Below are 26094 nucleotides of genomic sequence, written 5' to 3' on the forward strand. Positions count from 1 at the left end.
TTGACATTTTTTTTCAGCCAATTCAGACCTTTCCATAGATATAAAGTTGTATACATTTGTAATAGTTTTTAAAAAAATGTTTTATGCTTTTTTTTGTTAAAAATAAACACATTTTTATCGCAGGGTCATTTTCCGGACTACAGAGCGCACCAATGTATAAGCCGCACCCACTAAATTTTAGAAGACACAATTATGTTTCCATATATTAGCCGCACCGGACTTTTAAGCTGCAGATATGTACGTTGTGAAATGAGTTATTTACACAGAAATATTCTGCAAATGTTTATTTACATACCTTAATTGTTTCCAAACGACGTCTGTAGCACGGCAGTAAAACGGCTGATCAAACAAAACAAAACAGAAGACATTGTCATAGTGCAGAAAAATCCATATATTAGCTGTGCCGTTTTACAAGCCGCAGGGTTCAAAGTGTAACAAATAAAAGTAGTGGCTTATAGTCCGGATTTACAGTAATTTCCTGTCAAATGTCAATTTTTTCTTCGTATAAAAGCAACTTATTTCCCTTAAATTCTTGTTGCAAATTGTCACATAATGTTGTTTTTTTTATCCTTGTAATATGTTGATTTTCTCGTAAAATGTACCTTTTATTCCTAGACACCGATCACAGTTTGCTTCCCGTTGTTGCCGTGACTGTACCCCCCCCCCCCCCCCAGGTTGTTTAACGTCCACAAAGATGCCGTGTTTGACGACTGCTTGGTGCCGCCTGACAGTGAAATAGTCTACCCGCTGGACTTGGGCATCGTGGGTCATGTGGCCTCCACCAAGAAGATGGTCAACGTGCCCAATGTGTCCCAGGTATGTACCTCTCTGGGACTTATACTTGCATGTACAGTAATATTTTGTAGCATCTTTCATAACAAAAACAGTATGGTTGTCACTCAAGGTGAGTCTTTATTTCAACAGTTTTACATTTTGTGATGTCTTGCATGACATTTGTGGCTTGAAGGTCCTTTTTTAAATTTAATTTAATTTATTTAAAAAAAAATGTATTGGCCAATTATGACATTAATAACATTTTTTTTTTCTAAATGTCAAAAAAACATGTGCTGTATATGTTTGAATAAATATATAAGTACATAAATAAACAAGTGAATAAACAATAAGACAGCAAAAAGTACAACAAATAATAAACTTTATTTCTTATTTTTGCGGGTTGGTAAAAAGTCACTGAATAGGTTTTGTGAAAATTAAGGCTTTTTAATTAAGCGAGGCCTTAAAAATCACACATGCTATTAACTAATCACAAGTTGGCCATTAAGTTATACTATTGAGCTAAAAAAAATTAGCATCATTAGAATCAGAATCAGAATACCTTTATTGTCATTGTATGGAAACAACGAAATTGGACAGCAATCCAGCTCAGTGCTTTTAAACAAACCTACATGAAATAGTGTTAAGACTACAACAATAATAAAACTATTTAAAAACATAATAAAATATTAAAAAAACATATTGCACAGTAGATCTTTATCAGAGGTAAGCAAGTAATAAAGTGGTGAGTGTTCAGGTAAGTGCAAAGTTTAGGGCATTAACAGCTCTAGGATAGAAACTGTTTTTCAGTCTATTTGTCCTTGCTTTGATGGTCTTACAGCGCCTCCCTGAGGGCAGGAGTTCAAGCCAGTGCTGACCTGGGTGGGATGAGTCCTTGAGGATGCTGTTTGCTCTCCTGTTGCATCTTTCATATCATACACTATATCGTAACAGTAATCATTTCTTGAAAAAACTTACATCTGGTAATGTCTGTGTCTTATAATGAAGTATTTTAGTAAATAAAACCCCGGAAGACAAATTAAACGGTCAACCCCTCCAGATCCAATCACAGGATTTAAAGAAAAGGAGGGGTGAGCGGAGCCTACGAGAAGCCTCCTCATTGGCTGACGCAGTATTTCGTGAAGCGAAATTGTCAGTAAAGCATGGCTGCCCAACACCCGCCTGGAGAATACGGCGATACCTGCGCTTTCTGTTACATCATGTACTGATAAACACCCCAAAAGAGGAAGAAAAGAAAGAAAACCAAGAAGAGCCAAAACTGGAATAAATATTGGTCTGATGTATTCAAAATGGAGGGCATTACGCGCCAGTCTTGGACTAACTTTGGTTGCGCAAGTGGCTGTTTTCCTTCTACACAGCTCATCTAATGTTCCATTTTTCGTGTGTATCCTCTTGCGTGGTGACGTGAGTTACCGATAGTCTGAAACAAAATACGAACTAGAGAATCTTTCCATGCAACTTCAGACTGTCAACAACCGATGCGTGTACAGCTCTCCTGCGCCATTCCGTGCACTTCCGTAGAGGAGGAGACTAGGACGGACTCTCAAAAAGGTGCGCAGAGTGAGGAGCGGGATTTACGGTTTGAGTTCTGCCCGGTGAATCCAAGTACACCAGCTTTGAAGGCAGGCTGCGGTTAACGGTGGCAAATTTCTTTGGCGTGACCAACAAAGCAACTTCTGCTGACACCGCCACAACTTGGGCCCCCTGGCTTTCAACTACCAATCTCCAAAAGCTTGAAAGCGCCCAGTTCAAAGCTGCCAGAGCCATCACTGGTCATCTCCGGTCCACCCCTAAAAATGCATCCTGAAAGAGACCCGTCTAACGCTGCTGGAGGCCCGCTATGAAACCATGGCAGTTCTGAAGACAGATGACTTCCTCCACCAAGCTGACTCCGACCCACGCAGACCGACCGCGACTCTACCGGGCGGTTGGCAAAGAAAGACTGGCGCAGCTCAACTCTCTCGACCATCAAAAACCTCAACCTGCTGCCCCTGCAGTGAGTCGGTGAGATGAGTCTTCCTTGGGAACGCCCGCCCCAGCAGCCATCCTTCTGAGGCCCACAGACAAGTCGATGCCACAGACGGTCAACTGGAAAGGGCCAGGTTAACCATCCACTAGGTAGGCGAAAGCGCCCGGCAGATCTACACCAATGGGTCTAGAGTCGGTGGTACCACTGATGGAGGATACTCCAGGGACATGATGTCCTCCACAGTTGGCACACCTTGACGGGAACTCGTAGTAGTTCATCCTCCGTAGAGAAAGCGGCACTCAAAGCTGCTTTAGGTTGGCTGATGAGTTGAGACAACTGGACGTCCGCAACTATCGCCTGTGATTGCAAATCAGTTGTCGAAACTGTCTGCAAACCGTTCCAACATGACCTTGTCATTGTGGCTCAACTCGTCTCAACAAGAAGGTTGCAGATCGTCCGGATCCCTGGGCACTGTAGTCTTCGTGGCAACGAGATGGCAGATGAAGAGGCCAAATTGGGGTCCCTTTGTCCCCGACCTGCCGAGACCATCCCAGGTCCTTCAACAAAGAAGGCGAAAATACGTCTTTCCTCGCAAACACCCTCGATACCAATCTCTGCAAACGCAAGATCGCCGAAGAGTGCCCTAACAAAGGCGGACCCAACTGATCTCTTAGGATTCTGTAGCGGCCATCATCCTGTCTGCCGCTGACTGCACCTCACAGGTACGTCAGAATCCCATCTCTGCTGGCTCTGTGGGGACCAGATCAAATCCTCTGAGCGTCGGTGGCTCAGATGTCCCTCCTTCAAAGCGTCCAGTTACCCTCACAACGTCAGCACCTCCTTCGCCGAGCGCCTTCGCCTTCCACAGCCAGCTACGGCACATCTGAGGTTCTTCCTCAGGCGCCGATCAGGGTTTTTTGCTGACCCACAACTGGTGGGTCAGCATAAAACCCTGATCGGGACATCTCCACTTTCAAGTTTGCACTAGGGGAATGGAAATGACCCAATATCTTTGTCCTCCATTCTCATCCTCTCAGCCTTCCACGATGTATTTTCATGGCCACCAGGGGGCGACACCACATGACACAATCTTCTTATCACTAATACCTTTGACATTTGGAAGTGTTGGCTTAGTGTCGTCTTAGTTTGAAGGCAGCAGGCCAAGCAAATCCAAGCAAACGACAAATTGATTGTTCACATTCTCCTAATGTGTGGGGGAACAAAAACTGGAGCAGTTCTAAAGTCTCCTGGCTGCAGCGTTAAAGCACCGTGGACGGACTTCCTGGGGGACGCTGAGACGTTCTATTACTGGTGAGTCAGTCAGGTGGAGATTATCTTCTGATGAGGCCCTTCCAGACTCCTCCTTGTCCTAACCGTGACGCTCAGAATAACCGCATCATCGACACTCAAACACCTCTGGCTCAAGCGGGTAATCTGTCCTGAATTAGAGCGATCCCAGATTACAGCCGCAGGTCACACTGGAGGCCATGTTAACTGAGTAAACATATTAAACCACTTCCTTTTTGGGGCCGTGGAGTGACAAAGATTACGTCTTCAAAAGCTGACGGACGCTCTCGTCTAACAAAGGACATTGTCTGCAGAGAAGTCGCAGGTTTTTGGACGAGAGACCGGCCAAGCCGAAATTGGCATTTTGAAGAAAATTAGTACCAGCCTTTTCCTTTTTTTTAAACCACAAGAAAACTTCACTTTAGCAGATACAATATAAACACATAAGATGCCAGTATTTAGTATTTAAAAAATACATCATTTGTTAAATTAAAAGTAATTAGCACTGCTCGAGCACCAGCCCGTTTACCTTTCTTGAGAAAAGTTCTCTTTTTAGCTGGAGACGATTTTTAAATTAAAAAAAAAAAATTTAAGATTAAAAATTAGCCTATTTAAAAAAAAATAAAGCGCATGAAAATATATACTGTAAGCCGCACTCAGTACATTTTAATAGAAAAACATTTTCAATGTATTAGGCGCACCAGATTATAAATGGCATATATATACGTTGTGAAATCAGTTATTTACACAGAAATATTTTGTGAATGTTTATTTACATACTTTAATTGCCGTAACACAGCAGTAAAACGGATGATCAAACAAAACAGAAGTCATCCTTCTTGAGAAAAGTTCTCTTTTTGCTTGAGCCCATTTTGTAATTTAAAAAAATAAATTTAAGAATAAAAATGTGCCTATTTCTTTTTTTTTTTTTTAAATTAAGCCGCACCCAGTAAATTTAAGAAGAAAAATATTTTCCATGTATTAGCTGTTTATTGACTTATAATATTCATGTTTGAATACATTTTAATGCTAATTAATATTGGCTAAAAATATCTGTTATCGGCCTCTATGACTACTAATAATCGGTATTAGTATCGGCCCTGCAAAAACCATATTGGTCAATCTGCTGATTTGATGAACGGCGTGTAATCACTTAAGTGAAGTTCAAAGTCTGATTGGTCCACCTCATCGTTTTGTCCCCGCCCCCTCAGGATCCTCACTTCAGCAACTTTGTGGACGAGCTGACGGAGTACACCACCAAGAACGTCCTGGCCGTGCCCATCATGAACGGCAAAGACATGGTGGCAGTCATGATGGCCGCCAACAAGATGGAGGCGCCGCACTTCACCGCCAAGGACGAAGAGGTAGACCACCGTCCAAACACGCTTACTGTCTTCACCAAGTTATAAACACACCTGATCAACTACAAGGGAAAATAAGTACAAACCCCGTTTCCATATGATTTGGGAAATGGTGTTAGATGTAAATATAAACGGAATACAATGATTTGCAAATCCTTTTCAAGCCATATTCAGTTGAATATGCTACAAAGACAACATATTTGATGTTCAAACTCATAAACTTTATTTTTTTTTTTGCAAATAATAATTAACTTAGAATTTCATGGCTGCAACACGTGCCAAAGTAGTTGGGAAAGGGCATGTTCACCACTGTGTTACATGGCCTTTCCTTTTAAAGGCCTACTGAAAGCCACTACTAGCGACCACGTAGTCTGATAGTTTATATATCAATGATGAAATCTTAACATTGCAACACATGCCAATACATCCGGGTTAACTTATAAAGTGACATTTTAAAATTCCCGGTAAATATCCGGCTGAAACATTGCGGTATGATGACGTATGTGCGTGACGAAGTCCGAGTAACGGAAGTTATGGTACCCGTAGAATCCTATACAAAAAGCTCTGTTTTCATTTCATAATTCCACAGTATTCTGGACATCTTTTGCAATTTTTTTAATGAACAATGAAGGCTGCAAAGAAGACAGTTGTAGGTGGGATCAGTGTATTAGCAGCGGACTACAGCAACACAACCAGGAGGACTTTGTTGGAGCGCTAGCCGCGCTAGCCGCGCTAGCCGCCGACTTCACCTTGACTTCCTACGTCTCCGAGCCGCCAAACGCATCGGGTGAAGTCCTTCGTCCTTCTGCCGATCGCTGGAACGCAGGTGAGCACAGGTGTTGATGAGCAGATGAGGGCTGGCTGGCGTAGGTGGAGAGCTAATGTTTTTAGCATAGCTCTGTGCAGTCCGGTTGCTAAGTTAGCTTCAATGGCGTCGTTAGCACAGCATTGTTAACCTTCGCCAGCCTGGAAAGCATTAACCATGTATTTACATGTCCACGGTTTAATAGTATTGTTGATTTTCTATCTATACTTCCAGTCAGGGGTTTATTTCTTTTGTTTCTATATGCAGTTGAAGCACGATGCTATCACGTTAGCTCGTAGCTAAAGCATTTCGCCGATGTATTGTCGTGGAGATAAAAGGCACTGAATGTCCATTTTGCGTTCTGGACTCTCATTTTCAAGAGGATATAGTATCCCAGGTGGTTTAAAATACAAATCTGTGATCTACAATAGAAAAAGGAGAGAGTGTGGAATCCAATGAGCCAGCTTGTACCTAAGTTACGCTCAGAGCGAAAAAAGATACGTCCATCACTGTCTCTCAAGTCCGTTGATGTAACACGTGGCTTGGCATTGTCTTGCTGAAATAAGCAGGGGCGTCCATGGTAACGTTGCTTGGATGGCAACATGGGACGGCGTGGCGAAGTTGGTAGAGTGGCCGTGCCAGCAATCGGAGGTTTTGCTGGTTACTGGGGTTCAATCCCCACCTTCTACCATCCTAGTCACGTCCGTTGTGTCCTTGGGGAAGACACTTCACCCTTGCTCCTGATGGGTGCTGGTTAGCGCCTTGCATGGCAGCTCCCTCCATCAGTGTGTGAATGTGTGTGTGAATGTGGAAATACTGTCAAAGCGCTTTGAGTACCTTGAAGGTAGAAAAGCGCTATACAAGTATAACCCATTTATCATTTATCATAACATATGTTGCTCCAAAAGCTGTATGTACCTTTCAGCATTAATGGTGTGTAAGTTACCCATGTCTTGGCCACTAATACACCCCCATACCATCACACATGCTGCCTTTTACACTTTGCGCCTAGAACAATCCGGATGGTTCTTTTCCTCTTTGACGTCCACAGTTTCCAAAAACAATTTGAAATGTGGACTCGTCAGACCACAGAACACTTTTCCACTTTGCATCAGTCCATCTTAGATGAGCTCAGGCCCAGCTAAGCCGACGGCGTTTCCGGGTGTTGTTGATAAACGGTTTTCACCTTGCATAGGAGAGTTCTAGCTTGCACTTACAGATGTAGCGACCAACTGTAGTTACTGACAGTGGGTTTCTGAAGTGTTCCTGAGCCTATGTGGTGATATCCTTTACACACTGATGTGGCTTGTTGATGCAGTACAGCCTGAGGGATGGAAGGTCACGGGCTTAGCTGCTTACCTGCAGTGATTTTTGTACATTCTTTGATGATATTACGGAGCGTAGGTGGTGAAATCCCTAAATTCCTTGCAATAGCTGCTTGAGAAAGGTTGTTCTTAAACTGTTCAACAATTTGCTCAGGCATTTGTTGACAAAGTGGTGACCCTCGCCCCATCCAGCATTTCATGGAATCTACTTTTATACCCAATCATGGCACCCACCTGTTCCCAATTAGCCTGCACACCTGTGGGATGTTCCAAATAAGTGTTTGATGAGCATTCCTCAACTTTATCAGTATTTATTGCCACCTTTCCCAACTTCTTTGTCACGTGTTGCTGACATCAAATTCTAAAGTTAATGATTATTTGCAAAAAAAAAAAAAGTTTATCAGTTTGAACATGAAATATGTTGTCTTTGTAGCATATTCAACTGAATATGGCTTGAACATGGTTTGCAAATCATTGTATTCCGTTTATATTTACATCTAACACCATTTCCCAACTCATATGGAAACAGGGTTTGTACAAAAGCCAAAACCATTGAAGTTGGCACGTTGTGTAAATGGTAAATAAAAACAGAATATGTTGTTGTTTGCTTCAGTTTTAGATGCCGGAATAAGTTTGTTGCGCTGCTGCCTTTTTTTAAACAAACTTTGCAGCGTGCAGCCATTTGTTCCACGCCTGTTGCCACAAAACCAAACCACTCACCACACTTTTCTTTTCTTTGGAACAAACGTCTTGCTCTTGTTTGCGTTAGCATTAGCCATGATGGGCTACGGAAGAGTGAAAACATTGATTTTTGAATAGTCTACAATAAAAAACGTTAATTAATCGATAAAAGCGATCATCAACCCTCTCAAGATATGAAGAATAAATAAATGAAAATACATTGTCAGACTAAATTTGACTCATTTTTGTGACAAATGACAGTAATACTTCCTCATGAATGTCCCTTCAGACCTTGAACAAGTATCTGAACTTTGCAAACCTGGTCCTGAGAGTGTTCCACCTGAGCTACCTGCACAACTGTGAGACCAGGAGGGGACAGGTGAGTCTTTTTCCATCAACACCTTCAAGTTCTTCCCCTCACACTTTGTAAGGCTTGTGGATGTTCTCATTCATCAGCTAATTCGTCCTATTTTCCGGGCATTGAACAGATTTCTTTCTTTCTTTAGTTTATTTTGAACGTGGACACACTTACAGTATAATACATCACACAATTTCATGTCATCTTGTCCTAAAAGGAGTAGGAAGAAGCAACGTTTATTTAGTCCTACCCCTTTCACACTTCAGAGCTTTTACAAATATATACATTTATTTACTGACTTTTTTACAGTAAAATGACATCCGTGAATGAGTAATACAACAGTTTTGTAATATATCATTAAGTCAGTCATTATTAGCATACTGAGATGAAGAATATCTTATTTTCAATAAGGTTGAAAGTATGTTTCATAATTCTTCTTCTTTTAAACAGACTGTTCAGTTTTTCTTAGAAGACGGAGCTATATTACAAACAAAACATCAAAAAGTGTAATAAAAGAGCAAATGTAACGGGAAAAAGTTGCAATGTTGACTCTAATAACACAAAACTGCCCTTCAGGCTGTTTTTTTTTTTTAAAAACTGTCAGTGATCAAAAAATAATAATGAATCAAAATCAATGTTGTTCTGAATTATTGATATATTGAAGGATCCAATTATTTCACATCAAATATTTTACTTAGACATTTTTTTGGGGGGGTAAATATTGCTTATTTTGTGTGTTTGCCATAAAAAAACTACGTTTTCTATGAGAAAAAAGCGCATTACATTTTTTTTTATAAAAAAATAAATAAATTAAAATGAAATAAAATAATAAAACAAAATACAAAAATAATGTGTGACTTATTTTTAACACTTTTATGAGTGCGACCCTTTTTGGATCCGAGAGAATTTTAGTGAGACTTTTTTTTAAAACTCTCACAAACATACAAAAATAAAAGTACGCAGGCTCCATCTAGTGGTATGCCAATTAATTACTTCATTAAATATCAAAGGTTTAGAAGCGGAAGTGGTTACAGTCCGGCTACTGTAGGCCTCAGTCAAGAAGACACGAGCAGTCATGTCTGTCACTCAGCACGGGGATGTGTGCAAGTGCTTCTGGGTAGCCATACATAGCGTACATACACGTTGCTTCCAGTTCCCGCTGACAGACGGTTATCCGTGGAAAAGGTCAAACAGCATTTTACAACTAAAGACAAACCAGTGGATTGTCTTTTTTTTTACGAAAACATGATGAACTGAGTAGTCCGAAAAATATTGTATATTATATTATTTTCAATGAATACTTAGGCCTACTGTGCTGCTGTATTCTAATATTGGTCATTATGGTGGCACCTACAGAGCCGAGTGTTTTCTGAAAAAAAAAGTGTAGATAAAGCAGCAGGTTTAAGCATTGAGGGGAAAAAAAGACTTTAAAAAAAAAAAATTCTATAATCAGGACCCGAAAAGTTGAAAAAAAATAGTAAATATGATGGAAAATGTATGTATGCTATTACAAACTGCAGTATTTCTGTTAGATGCACATTCTGACCGGAGAATGACCTTGTCTGCAAGACTCACTTCTCCCTTCTCATTTGAAAGTATCGGCTTCTTCGTTCCAGTAAACAGTGCACTATCGTATCCACTGAGTTGCGTCATATGCTCTCTCCCCCCTCCAAACTGAGCCTACTCCCTCCCTCCCACCTGATATTCAGTGTATGAAGAATAACGCATCTCTCTTCCTGTTGCACATTCATTCCATACCTGTATGTGACGTGGGCCTTTGCAAATGCTCCAGCCTTTCACCTGAATCTAAGGAAGACGATTTTGTTTGACTACTTGATTGGAAAATTTCCAATACATAATGCTTTTGAAAATGAAAAATATCAAACTGGCCCCCGCGTGCTTTGATTTTTCAGTGTGTGGCCCTCAGTGGAAAACGTTTGGCCACCAAGTAAATCCAGGAAAGACAATTTTGTTTGACTACTTGATTAGAAAATGTCCAATACTTTTGAAAATGAAAAACATCAAACTGGCCCCCGCGTGCTTTGATTTTTCAGTGTGCGGCCCTCAGTGGGAAACGTTTGGCCACCAAGTAAATATAAGAAAGGCAATTTTGTTTGACTACTTGATTAGAACATTTCCAATACATAATGCTTTTGGAAATGAAAAACATCAAACTGGCCCCCGCGTGCTTTGATTTTTCAGTGTGTGGCCCTCAGTGGAAAACGTTTGGCCACCAAGTAAATCCAAGAAAGACAATTTTGTTTGACAACTTGATTAGAAAATTTCCAATACTTTTGAAAATGAAAAATATCAAACTGGCCCCTGCGTGCTTTGATTTTTCAGTGTGCGGCCCTCAGTGGAAAAAGTTAGGCCACCAAGTAAATCTAAGAAAGGCGATTTTGTTTGACTACTTGATTAGAAAATTTCCAATACATAATGCTTTTGGAAATGAAAAACATCAAACTGGCCCCCGCGTGCTTTGATTTTTCAGTGTGTGGCCCTCAGTGTAAAAAGTTAGGCCACCAAGTAAATCTAAGAAAGGCGATTTTGTTTGACTACTTGATTAGAAAATGTCCAATACTTTTGAAAATGAAAAATATCAAACTGGCCCCTGCGTGCTTTGATTTTTCAGTGTGTGGCCCTCAGTGGAAAACGTTTGGCCACCAAGTAAATCCAAGAAAGACAATTTTGTTTGACTACTTGATTAGAAAATGTCCAATACTTTTGAAAATGAAAAACATCAAACTGGCCCCTGCGTGCTTTGATTTTTCAGTGTGCGGCCCTCAGTGGAAAAAGTTAGGCCACCAAGTAAATCTAAGAAAGGCGATTTTGTTTGACTACTTGATTAGAAAATTTCCAATACATAATGCTTTTGGAAATGAAAAACATCAAACTGGCCCCCGCGTGCTTTGATTTTTCAGTGTGTGGCCCTCAGTGGAAAACGTTTGGCCACCAAGTAAATCCAAGAAAGACAATTTTGTTTGACTACTTGATTAGAACATGTCCAATACTTTTGAAAATGAAAAATATCAAACTGGCCCCCGCGTGCTTTGATTTTTCAGTGTGCGGCCCTCAGTGGGAAACGTTTGGCCACCAAGTAAATATAAGAAAGGCAATTTTGTTTGACTACTTGATTAGAAAATTTCCAATACATAATGCTTTTGGAAATGAAAAACATCAAACTGGCCCCCGCGTGCTTTGATTTTTCAGTGTGTGGCCCTCAGTGGAAAACGTTTGGCCACCAAGTAAATCCAAGAAAGACAATTTTGTTTGACAACTTGATTAGAAAATTTCCAATACTTTTGAAAATGAAAAATATCAAACTGGCCCCTGCGTGCTTTGATTTTTCAGTGTGCGGCTCTCAGTGGAAAAAGTTAGGCCACCAAGTAAATCTAAGAAAGGCGATTTTGTTTGACTACTTGATTAGAAAATTTCCAATACTTTTGAAAATGAAAAACATCAAACTGGCCCCCGCGTGCTTTGATTTTTCAGTGTGCGGCTCTCCGTGGAAATAGTTTGGCCACCAAGTAATTCTAAGAAAGACAATTTTGTTTGACTACTTGATTGGAAAATTTCCGATACATAATGCTTTTAAAAATGAAAAATATCAAACTGGCCCCCGCGTGCTTTGATTTATCAGTGTGCGGCCCTCAGTGTAAAAAGTTTGGCCACCAAGTAAATTGAAGAAAGACAATTTTGTTTGACTACTTGATTAGAACATTTCCAATACATACTGCTTTTGAAAATGAAAAAGTGGAAAAAGTTTGGACACCCCTTCTTTGAATAGTTTAGCTCTATTGTGGTGTAAAAAAACAACAGCTACAGTACGTGTCCTGAAAAGAGCGCCGGTGTTTGTGTCCAGGTGCTGCTGTGGTCGGCCAGCAAGGTGTTTGAGGAGCTGACCGACATCGAGAGGCAGTTCCACAAGGCCTTGTACACCGTCAGAGCCTTCCTCAACTGTGACCGCTACTCTGTGGGCCTGCTGGACATGACCAAGACTAAGGTGATCAGCATTAGCGTTAGCATTCACTGCTAAATGATTGAGTGACGTGTCAACACCCCTATGGACGTGCAGAACAGGTTGCGTTCAATAACCATAGTTCACCTTAGCGCTGTCCCGATTTGTCACCTCCTATACCAGGGGTCGGCAACCCATGCGGCTCTTTGACCACTCTGATGCGGCTCAGCTGCATACTTGCCGACCCTCCCGGTTTTCCCAGGAGACTGCCTCTCCTAGAAATCTCCCAGGGCAAATATTATCCTATTTTCACTCTAATTACTTAATCAAGGGCGTGCCCTAATGGCACTGCATTAATTGTCCTCTATAGCATTTACAAACAGCGTGACAGCCCGGCCACATGTTATATGTTGCTTTTACTTGCACACGTAGGCGACAGCAAGGCATACTTGCTCAACAGCCACACAGCTTACACTGACGGTGTCCGTATAAAACAACTTTAACACTGTTACGTTACAAATATGCGCCACACTGTGAACCCACACCAAAAAAGAATGACAAACACATTTCTTGAGAACATCCGCACCGTAACACAACATAAACACAACACAACAAATACCCAGAATCCCATGCAGCCCTAACTCTTCCGGTCTACATTATACACCCCCGCTACCACCAAACCCCCCCACACATCAACCCCCCCCCTCTCCGTGCGTCGGTTAAGCGGAAGAGTTAGGGCTGCATGGGATTCTGGGTATTTGTTGTGTCGTCGGTTAAGCGGAAGAGTTAGGGCTGCATGGGATTCTGGGTATTTGTTGTGTTGTGTTACAGTGCAGATGTTCTCCAGAAATGTGTTTGTCATTCTTTTTTGGTGTGGGTTGAAAGTGTGGCGCATATTTGTAACGTAACAGTGTTAAAGTTGTTTTTGTACGGCTACCGTCAGTGTAAGCTGTGTGGCTGTTGAACAAGTATGCCTTGCTGGCACTTACCTGAAATTTGGTAGTCTCCCGGAAATTTGAGGGGGTTGGCAAGAAAGACGCTATCAAGCGCCACTCAATTAAAAGTGGCGGGCCGCACTAACATTAAATTTCCATATTGAGATGCGTGCCGGTGCGTGTGTCCGAGACCCCTGGTTAGCATAGCGCAAAGCAATTTAAGCTTTGTATGCGGTGTTGTTCATTTTAAATGGCTCCCATTGTTTTCTTTAATTTGTGAAACTTTCCAAAATGGCTCTTTGAGTGGTAAAGGTTGCCGAGCCCTGTCCTATACGGCACCGATATTGCACCCTCGAGTATTGTCCAATACCATATTATGCCGTCACGATATCAGACTTATGCTGTCTTTAAGTTGAAGTAGTTAGTGGTCACAAAAAATTGTGAAGTTAAAGCTCATGACGCTCTAAGTTGAATGATGCGGACACGTTTGTTACTGGACACTTTCCAATACGCTGCTGCCTTGGAGACTTAGTATGTGTAAGTAATATGTAACTATAATTGTTTGATACTTATATGTGGTGCTTTATTTTGTTCACTTATTATTACCTATGCCGTGCTTAGCTGTTGTGTAGCTGCTATCTCATAGGCCTAGCATGTTTACCTTTTCAATGAAATAGAAGAAGAGACCAACCTTTGTGTGTTTGCACATGATGTTGCGCACAAGTAAACACACTGCAGGGCTGCTTGTATCGCACATGATATCACACACAAGTAAACACGCTGCTGGACCGCTTGTATCGCAAATGGTATCACACACAAGTAAACACGCCGCAGGAGTACTTATATCCCACATGATATCACACGCAAGGTAACACTCTGCGGGACCGCTTTCATCGCACATGATATCACACACAAGTAAACATTCTGCAGGACTGCTTGTATCGCACATGGTATCACACACAAGTAAACACGCCGCAGGAGTACTTATATCCCACATGATATCACACGCAAGGTAACACTCTGCGGGACCGCTTTCATCGCACATGATATCATACACAAGTAAACATTCTGCAGGACTGCTTGTATCGCACATGGTATCACACACAAGTAAACACGCCGCAGGAGTACTTATATCCCACATGATATCACACGCAAGGTAACACTCTGCGGGACCGCTTTCATCGCACATGATATCACACACAAGTAAACATTCTGCAGGACTGCTTGTATCGCACATGATATCACACACAAGTAAACACGCTGCAGGACTGCTTGTATCGCACATGATATCGCCCACAAGTAAAAACGCTGCAGGGCTGCTTATATCGCACATGATCTCACACACAAGTAAACACGCCGCAGGAGTACTTATATCCCACATGATATCACACGCAAGGTAACATTCTGCGGGACCGCTTTCATCGCACAAGATATCACACACAAGTAAACATTCTGCAGGACTGCTTGTATCGCACATGATATCACACACAAGTAAACATGCTGCAGGACTGCTTGTATCGCACATGGTATCCCACACAAGTAAACACTCTGCAGTACCGCTTGTATCGCACATGATATCACACACAAGTAAACACACTGCAGGACCGCTTGCATCGCACATGGCATCACACACAAGTAAACACACTGCAGTGCCGCTTGTATCGCACATGATATCCCACACAAGTAAACACTCTGCGGTACCGCTTGTATCGCACATGATATCCCACACAAGTAAACACTCTGTGGTACTGCTTGTATCGCACATTTTATTAGAGATTTTAGAAGCGAGCCGATACCATCGGATACTTGTTTATGTGCATCCGATATCAATATCAGATTGGCTCAGCCCTGGTGTATCGCCGCAGACAGGAGACATTGAACAGCATGACCGTGCATGTTTCCATGGCAGATGTTGGAACTTCCCAGCCGTGGAGTGGTCCCTGAATGCGGCGCGAGCTGGTGACACAAGCAGGAGCTTCACTTCATCTTTGTTTATTACTTTATCATTACATTTGTCAAACATATATACATTTTAACTGATGTGTGTGTGTGTGTGTGTGTGTGTGTGTGTGTGTGTGTGTGTGTGTGTGTGTGTGTGTGTGTGTGTGTGTGTGTGTGTGTGTGTGTGTGTGTGTGTGTGTGTGTGTGTGTGTGTGTGTGTGTGTGTGTGTGTGTGTGTGTGTGTGTGTGTGTGTGTGTGCGTGCGTGCGTGCGTGTGTGTGTGCAGGAGTTCTTTGACCTGTGGCCCGTCCTGATGGGAGAAGTTCCTCCATACGAAGGACCCAAAACACCTGACGGCAGAGTGAGTCACCACCTGGAGATATACCTGCCTAATGACTCATTTATCACATGTTACCCAAGCTAAGATGTGGCCAAACACGTCAGCATTTATTCACCTACCTAGGATTCCTGTTAGCATCTTTGATGTGCATGTCAAATTAGCTGAAATAGTTAGCATGCTAACAGTTAGCATGTGTCAAGTACTAAGTCGTATTACTCTGAGGTGTTCGGCTGCAAATTGGCCAAAAAAAGTTACCATGCTAGTGTTATCATGCTAGCATGCTAATCTGAGGTGTTCGACTGTAAAATGGGCTGAAAAGTTCCGTCCATTTTCTATTGTTAGCATGCTAAAATGTTAACATTAGCATGCTAACAGTCAGCATGTGTAGAATACCAAGTGGCATGACTCTGAGGTGTTCAGCTGCAAAATTTGCCAAAAACTTAGCACGTTAATGTTAGCATGCTAAACTGAGGCGTTCGAATGTAAAATTGGCTAAAAAAGTTGGTGTGCTAAAATGTTTACATGAGCATGCTAACAGTTAGCACGTGTAGAATACCAAGTCATATGACTCTGAGGTGTTCGGCTGCAAAATTTGCTAAAACAAAGTCAGCACGCTAATGTTAGCATGCTAATTTGAGGTGTTCCGCTGTAAAAATTTGCTAAAAAAAGCTAATGTTAATGTTAGCATGCTAGCATGCTAAAAACTGAGATGTTCGGATGTAAAATTGGCTATCAAAAGTTGGCATGCTAAAGTGTTTACATGAGCATGCTAACAGTTAGCATGTATAGAACACCAGGTCATATGACTTCGAGGTGTACGGATGCAAAATTTGCAAAAACAAAGTCACCACGCTAATGTTAGCATGCTAATTTGAGGTGATTGGCTGTATAATTGACCCAAAAAAAATGTAGCATGCTAACAGTTAGCCTGTGTCAAGTACCAAGTTATGTGAGTCTGAGGCTTTCGGCTGCAAAATTTGCTCAAATAAACTAGCATGCTAATTAAAGCTTAGCACCTAGCATGCATTGATTGACTTACATTGTGTTGGTTTTAGTATTTTTAATGGACAAAATGTTTTAGGTTGTCTTCTTAGTACCCATGTAACCATGTGATGTCACGCAGTCATGTGATGTCACGCAGTCATGTGATGACACGCAGTCATGTGATGTCACGCAGTCATGTGATGTCACGCAGTCATGTGATGTCACGCAGTCATGTGATGTCACGCAGTCATGTGATGTCACGCAGTCATGTGACCCACTCATTGGCTCTCACGTCTTTGTGTTGTTTCCAGGAAATTATCTTCTACAAAATCATTGACTACATTTTGCACGGCAAAGAAGACATCAAAGTCATCCCGTGAGTCTCACACACACACACACACGCACGCACGTACGCACACACGCACGCACGCACGCACACACACACACACACACACACACAAATTGGTGTCATGTCTAATAATATTTGATGTAATATGCTGAGGTGCTGGCTTCACTAATAATAACATGATGGATAATAACATGATGGATAATAACATGATGGATAATAACATGATGGATAATAATATGATGGATAATAATATGATGGATAATAACATGATGGATAATAATATGATGGATAATAATATGATGGATAATAACATGATGGATAATAACATGATGGATAATAACATAATGGATAATAACATGATGGATAATAATATGATGGATAATAACATAATGGATAATAACATGATGGATAATAATATGATGGATAATAACATGATGGATAATAATATGATGGATAATAATATGATGGATAATAACATGATGGATAATAATATGATGGATAATAATATGATGGATAATAACATGATGGATAATAACATGATGGATAATAATATGATGGATAATAACATGATGGATAATAACATGATGGATAATAACATGATGGATAATAACATGATGGATAATAACATGATGGATAATAATATGATGGATAATAATATGATGGATAATAATATGATGGATAATAACATGATGGATAATAACATGATGGATAATAACATGATGGATAATAACATGATGGATAATAATATGATGGATAATAATATGATGGATAATAATATGATGGATAATAACATGATGGATAATAACATGATGGATAATAACATAATGGATAATAACATGATGGATAATAACATGATGGATAATAACATGATGGATAATAACATGATGGATAATAACATGATGGATAATAACATGATGGATAATAATATGATGGATAATAATATGATGGATAATAATATGATGGATAATAACATGATGGATAATAACATGATGGATAATAACATGATGGATAATAATATGATGGATAATAATATGATGGATAATAACATGATGGATAATAACATGATGGATAATAATATGATGGATAATAACATGATGGATAATAACATGATGGATAATAATATGATGGATAATAACATGATGGATAATAATATGATGGATAATAACATGATGGATAATAACATGATGGATAATAACATGATGGATAATAATATGATGGATAATAACATGATGGATAATAATATGATGGATAATAACATGATGGATCATATTATGTTGTGTTGCTAACAAGCTTAAGAAGATGATGGACACAACTAATCACTGCTGTCCAAATAAATAATTCCTCATTAAATTTTTAATCCAAACTTTATTCATTTAAAATACATATTTTTGTTTTGTGTTTGACAAAAGTGTGTTGTTGTTGCAGGAATCCTCCAGCAGACCACTGGGCTTTAGTCAGTGGCTTGCCCACATATGTGGCTGAAAATGGACTGGTCAGTGTGTGTGTGTGTGTGTGTGTGTGTGTGTGTGTGTGTGTGTGTGTGTGTGTGTGTGTGTGTGTGTGTGTGTGTGTGTGTGTGTGTGTGTGTGTGTGTGTGTGTGTGTGTGTGTGTGTGTGTGTGTGTGTGTGCGTGTGCGTGCGTGAAAACATCCATTTTTTTGAAAGAATGATCTATATGTGTACTTCTGTTGTTGCCTTATTTCTATTTGACTTTGTTCAATGTTTGGCTCAAATGTATTCAACAAAACCAGTTTTATTTCAAGTAATATACAAGCACTTTTTCCATTTCACGGAGGAATGTAGTTAATCATAGAACTGGCACCCGATGTTATTACAAAAATATTGATTTTGAATTGTTTACATACCTAAATTACACACCTATAAGTTATTTTTGTACTACTTTAAAATGTATTCTTCTACTTAAAAAAGACATATTGGTGCTGCTTTGTTGGTAAATGTGGCAGCATGTCCTGCAACAGATGTGGCAGCATGTCCTGCAACAGATGTGGCAGCATGTCCTGCAACAGATGTGGCAGCATGTCCTGCAACAGATGTGGCAGCATGTCCTGCAACAGATGTGGCAGCATGTCCTACAACAGATGTGGCAGCATGTCCTGCAACAGATGTGGCAGCATGTCCTACAACAGATGTGGCAGCATGTCCTGCAACAGATGTGGCAGCATGTCCTGCAACAGATGTGGCAGCATGTCCTACAACAGATGTGGCAGCATGTCCTGCAACAGATGTGGCAGCATGTCCTGCAACAGATGTGGCAGCATGTCCTGCAACAGATGTGGCAGCATGTCCTGCAACAGATGTGGCAGCATGTCCTGCAACAGATGTGGCAGCATGTCCTGCAACAGATGTGGCAGCATGTCCTACAACAGATGTGGCAGCATGTCCTGCAACAGATGTGGCAGCATGTCCTACAACAGATGTGGCAGCATGTCCTGCAACAGATGTGGCAGCATGTCCTGCAACAGATGTGGCAGCATGTCCTACAACAGATGTGGCAGCATGTCCTGCAACAGATGTGGCAGCATGTCCTGCAACAGATGTGGCAGCATGTCCTACAACAGATGTGGCAGCATGTCCTGCAACAGATGTGGCAGCATGTCCTACAACAGATGCGGCAGCATGTCCTACAACAGATGTGGCAGCATGTCCTACAACAGATGTGGCAGCATGTCCTACAACAGATGTGGCAGCATGTCCTACAACAGATGTGGCAGCATGTCCTACAACAGATGTGGCAGCATGTCCTGCAACAGATGTGGCAGCATGTCCTGCAACAGATGTGGCAGCATGTCCTGCAACAGATGTGGCAGCATGTCCTGCAACAGATGTGGCAGCATGTCCTACAACAGATGTGGCAGCATGTCCTACAACAGATGTGGCAGCATGTCCTGCAACAGATGTGGCAGCATGTCCTGCAACAGATGTGGCAGCATGTCCTGCAACAGATGTGGCAGCATGTCCTACAACAGATGTGGCAGCATGTCCTACAACAGATGTGGCAGCATGTCCTGCAACAGATGTGGCAGCATGTCCTACAACAGATGTGGCAGCATGTCCTACAACAGATGTGGCAGCATGTCCTACAACAGATGTGGCAGCATGTCCTGCAACAGATGTGGCAGCATGTCCTGCAACAGATGTGGCAGCATGTCCTACAACAGATGTGGCAGCATGTCCTACAACAGATGTGGCAGCATGTCCTACAACAGATGTGGCAGCATGTCCTGCAACAGATGTGGCAGCATGTCCTACAACAGATGTGGCAGCATGTCCTACAACAGATGTGGCAGCATGTCCTGCAACAGATGTGGCAGCATGTCCTACAACAGATGTGGCAGCATGTCCTACAACAGATGTGGCAGCATGTCCTGCAACAGATGTGGCAGCATGTCCTGCAACAGATCAACAAAGAGTCAATCTATAAAGTAGTTTTTTCTTCTTTTCAACAGATTTGCAACATAATGAACGCCGCTCAGGATGAGTTTTTCAACTTTCAGGTAAGACTGCTTGGGTCTGAACAAGCACCTGGTTAGGTACACCTGCAGATATTCCTTCCAGGTAGCATCTGCACCTGGTTAGGTACACCTGCAGATATTCCTTCCAGGTAGCATGTGCACCTGGTTAGGTACACCTGCACATATTCCTTCCAGGTAGCATGTGCACCTGGTTAGGTACACCTGCAGATATTCCTTCCAGGTAGCATCTGCACCTGGTTAGGTACACCTGCACATATTCCTTCCAGGTAGCATGTGCACCTGGTTAGGTACACCTGCACATATTCCTTCCAGGTAGCATGTGCACCTGGTTAGGTACACCTGCAGATATTCCTTCCAGGTAGCATCTGCACCTGGTTAGGTACACCTGCACATATTCCTTCCAGGTAGCATGTGCACCTGGTTAGGTACACCTGCAGATATTCCTTCCAGGTAGCATCTGCACCTGGTTAGGTACACCTGCACATATTCCTTCCAGGTAGCATCTGCACCTGGTTAGGTACACCTGCACATATTCCTTCCAGGTAGCATGTGCACCTGGTTAGGTACACCTGCACATATTCCTTCCAGGTAGCATCTGCACCTGGTTAGGTACACCTGCACATATTCCTTCCAGGTAGCATCTGCACCTGGTTAGGTACACCTGCACATATTCCTTCCAGGTAGCATCTGCACCTGGTTAGGTACACCTGCACATATTCCTTCCAGGTAGCATCTGCACAACACTAACAACCTGCAGCACATCAACACCTGCAGGAAAACAAAGTGAATGCACAAAGAAGGTTTGACCATTATACTCATTCTTTGTAGATGTCCACTTTGTATTGTACAAGTACTACTTTGTGTTGTACAAGTACTACTTTGTGTTGTACAAGTACTACTTTGTGTTGTACAAGTACTACTTTGTGTTGTACAAGTACTACTTTGTGTTGTACAAGTACTACTTTGTGTTGTACAAGTACTACTTTGTGTTGTACAAGTACTACTTTGTGTTGTACAAGTACTACTTTGTACCTTCAACCCAAGAATACAATCAGGAATAGCAACACACTACTATAGTTTGAATGAATCGCAATTACTATTTGTAACCATTCTTAACAGTTAAAAAATATATATATATTAGAAAAAATATATATATATAAATGTATGTATATATATGTATATATATATATATATATATATATATATATATATATATATATATATATATATATTTTTTTTTTTTCTTAAATGTATATATATGTATATATATATATGTATATGTATATATACAGTATATATTTATACATATATATTTATATATATATACATACAGTATGTGTGTGTATGTATATATATATATATATATATATATATGTGTGTGTGTGTATATACTGTGTATATATACTGTGTATATATATTTATTTATTTACTTTTTTTTCTTAAATTTGTCCTGTCCAAAAAAGTATATATATATATATATATATATATATATATATATATATATATATATATATATATATATATATATATATATATATATATAAGAGTATGGAGTTCTTTGCGTGGATGATGATGATGACAAAAGGAACACAAAAGAAAACTTACGGATTTAAATCCACCAAGAACCCACCCACAGTTGAGGAACTAAAGGATTTTGAGAACAACATGCTCAAAATGATACAATCAGTCAAATTCAAGCCAGTTCGCAACCCACTCCTCACCAAGCTGAAAAATGACACGGAGCGCATCATTGCGCTCCGGAGCAGTTCTAAAGCGCATCATTTGTCATCATCAGAACTCCATACTCTTCCGCAACGGTACACCATGGCAAAAAAAGAACAATTCAACATTCGACGTCACTATGGGGAGTTTCGACGGAGCAGAAACGTGCGAACTTGTTGGGAGTTTCCTCCTCTCCCAGCTCGCTAGCCTCAACCTGAACCTTGGTATTTACCGTGATGACGGACTGGCAGTGTGTCGCGCCTCGCCAAGGAGCAGCGAGAATACCAAGAAGCGTATATGCCAAATCTTCAAAGAGAACGGTCTACGGATCACAATTGAAGCCAACAAGCAAACCGTCAACTTCCTCGACGTCACTTTCAACCTGAGGAATAACAGCTACCAACCATTCACGAAACCCAACACAACACTCCAATACGTGCAACCACCCACCCACCACCACGAAAAGAATACCTACCGGAATTAATAAAAGACTATCGATGCTGTCATCTAGCAAAGCTGAATTCGACAAAGCAACCCCCCCGTACCAAAAAGCACTTGATGAATGCGGATACAACTTCACCCTCACCTACGAACCCACGCCAGGAAACCAACCAAAAAGGAGCAGAAAACGAAACAACATTATCTGGTACAACCCCCCATACAGCAAAAACGTCTCAACTAATATTGGCCACAAATTCCTCACCCTGATCGACAAACACTTCCCCAAAGGCAACACCCTAAGAAAAGTATTCAACAAGAACAACATTAAATTGAGCTACAGCTGCATGAACAACATGCGACAAATCATTTCAAACCACAATAAAGCAATTTAAAAGGAGCCGCCCACCACCAGGCAGAACGACTCCAAAACCGACAAAAGATGTAACTGCCGCAAGAAACCTGATTGCCCTCTCAACGGGGGGTGCTTACAATCATCAGTTGTTTACCAAGCAAAGGTAATACGCAAGGACATTAACACATCCGACACATACGTAGGATTAACTGAGGGAGAATTCAAAACCAGATGGAACAATCACAAGACTTCTTTCAGATGCAAAAGCCTGCGGAACACTACAGAACTCAGCAAACACATTTGGAATCTCAAAGACAATAATGTTGAATACTCAATAACATGGCAAATTCTTGCATCCAGCACACCTTACAACAGTGGTAACAAAAGATGCAACCTATGCTTAAAAGAGAAACTGTTTATCATATACCGTCCAGAGTTGTCATCCCTCAACAAACGCAGCGAAATTGTATCAGCATGCCGTCACAGAAGGAAACACCTCCTAGGCAACACATGAGCCAATCACCACGCCCCCACGCCTGCCTGTACCCACCCGCTCTGTGCCCTATATAAACCATGGTATGTGAATGCTTCCATTAAAATCTCCTGAGGATTGAGGAAACCCCTCATGAAACAGGCCTGTAGAGATGAAATAGTCTTGTGATTTTTTTCCCACACATACATATATATATACATATATATATATATATATATACAGTATATATTTATACATGTATATTTATATTTATATATATATATACAGTATGTGTGCATGTATATATATATGTATGTATGTATGTATGTATGTATGTATGTATGTATATATATATATGTATATATATATATATATATATATATATATATATATATATATATATATATATATATATATATATATTTTTTTTTTTTTTTAAATTGATTTATTTTCCTTAAATTTATATGTATGCATATATATATATAAATATATATATATATATATATATATATATATATATATATATATATATATATATATATATATATATTTATATATATATATATATATATATATTTATTAATATATATATATATATATATATATATATATATATATTTATTAATATATATATATATATATATATATATATATATATATTTATATATATATATATATATATATATATATATATATATATATATATATATATATATATATATATATATATATATATGCATACATATAAATTTAAGGAAAATAAATACATTTAAAAAAAAAATATATATATATATATATATATATATATACATATAAATTTAAGGAAAATAAATACATTTTAAAAAATATACATATATATATATATATATATATATATATATATATATATATATATATATATATATATATATATATATATATATATATATATATATATATATATATATATATATATATATATATATATACATACATATATATATATATATATATATATATATATATATTTTTTTTTTTTCATTTGCTTCCAATTGTCCAGTCCAACCAGTCAAGCTAATCATAATGTTGATGTAGAAAAGAAAGACAAATGTTGGATACTTCCCTTGTTACCTTATTTGTATTTGACTTTATTAAATGTTTGGCTAGAATTTTATTAAACAAAACCAGTTTTATTTTAAGTAATTATAAACATTTATCAAAGCTGTTATCTATTTTATGGAGGATTCTAGTTAATCATAGAACTGGCACCCAGTTGGTAAGAAATAATAATATTGATTTTGAATGGAGAATGGATTGTGAGTCTGAGCAGCACTAATAAACACCCGTGCTTTTATTTGCGTGTTTTTGTCGTGACGCAGAAAGAACCTCTGGACGACTCCGGCTGGACCGTCCGGAACGTTCTGTCCATGCCCATCGTCAACAAGAAAGAGGAGATTGTGGGCGTGGCCACCTTCTATAACAGGAAAGATGGCAAACCCTTTGACGAAATGGACGAGACGCTGATGGAGGTGCTGTGTGTGTGTGTGTGTGTGTGTGTGTGTGTGTGTGTGTGTGTGTGTGTGTGTGTGTGTGTGTGTGTGTGTGTGTGTGTGTGTGTGTGTGTGTGTGTGTGTGTGTGTGTGTGTGTGTGTGTGTGTGTGTGTGTGTGTGTGTGTGTGTGTGTGTGTGTGTGTGCACTTGTCTCAGCGTCCTTGTGTGGACATACACTTGATAAACCACCTTTCTGTGAGGATCTTTTGACTTGTGAGGACATTTGCCTGGTCCTCACAACTACAGAAGTCAAATATTTTTTTTACTTTGTGTGTTTTGCATTCTGAAGTGAGGTTGCAACTAGGGATGTCCGATAAATGTTTTAAAATTTAATTATTGGTATCGTTTTTTTTAATTATCGGTATCGTTTTTTTTGGTTTTTTTTTTTAATTAAATCAACATAAAAAACACAAGATACACTTACCATTAGTGCACCAACCCCCAAAAAATATTATCGGTATCGTTTTTTTAAATTTATTTATTTTTTTAAAATTAAATCAACATAAAAAACACAAGATACACTTACGATTAGTGCACCAACCCAAAAAAAATATTATCGGTATCGTTTTTTTTTTTTGGTTTGTTTTTTTTTATAATTAAATCAACATAAAAAACACAAGATACACTTACGATTAGTGCACCAACCCAAAAAAAATATTATCGGTATCGTTTTTTTTAATTTATTTATTTTAAAAAAATTAAATCAACATAAAAAACACAAGATACACTTACGATTAGTGCACCAACCCAAAAAAAATATTATCGGTATCGTTTTTTTAAATTTTTTTTTTTTTTTTAAATTAAATCAACATAAAAAACACAAGATACACTTACGATTAGTGCACCAACCCAAAAAAAATATTGTCGGTATCGTTTTTTTAAATTTTTTTTTAAATTTTTTTTTATTAAATCAACATAAAAACACAAGATACACTTACGATTAGTGCACCAACCCAAAAAAAAATATTATCGGTATCGTTTTTTTTTGTTTTTTTTAA

General features: G+C 39.5%; 1 protein-coding gene across 6 annotated transcripts in view; it reads left to right on the plus strand.

The window, feature by feature from the left end:
* Nucleotides 1-26094, plus strand: part of LOC133645102 (rod cGMP-specific 3',5'-cyclic phosphodiesterase subunit alpha-like) — a 121038-nt gene that overhangs the window by 61615 nt on the left and 33329 nt on the right. For all 6 annotated transcript variants that reach the window (XM_062039903.1, XM_062039904.1, XM_062039905.1 and 3 more), the window contains 9 exons: nucleotides 675-816; nucleotides 5260-5412; nucleotides 8510-8599; nucleotides 12441-12581; nucleotides 15699-15773; nucleotides 17048-17112; nucleotides 18511-18577; nucleotides 20553-20600; nucleotides 24925-25074. In XM_062039903.1, coding sequence (XP_061895887.1) covers nucleotides 675-816; nucleotides 5260-5412; nucleotides 8510-8599; nucleotides 12441-12581; nucleotides 15699-15773; nucleotides 17048-17112; nucleotides 18511-18577; nucleotides 20553-20600; nucleotides 24925-25074 — 931 coding nt within the window. The remainder of the gene's footprint in view (nucleotides 1-674; nucleotides 817-5259; nucleotides 5413-8509; nucleotides 8600-12440; nucleotides 12582-15698; nucleotides 15774-17047; nucleotides 17113-18510; nucleotides 18578-20552; nucleotides 20601-24924; nucleotides 25075-26094) is intronic.

The sequence above is a fragment of the Entelurus aequoreus genome, linkage group LG28 (assembly GCF_033978785.1).
Source record: "Entelurus aequoreus isolate RoL-2023_Sb linkage group LG28, RoL_Eaeq_v1.1, whole genome shotgun sequence".
Classification (NCBI taxonomy): domain Eukaryota; kingdom Metazoa; phylum Chordata; class Actinopteri; order Syngnathiformes; family Syngnathidae; genus Entelurus; species Entelurus aequoreus.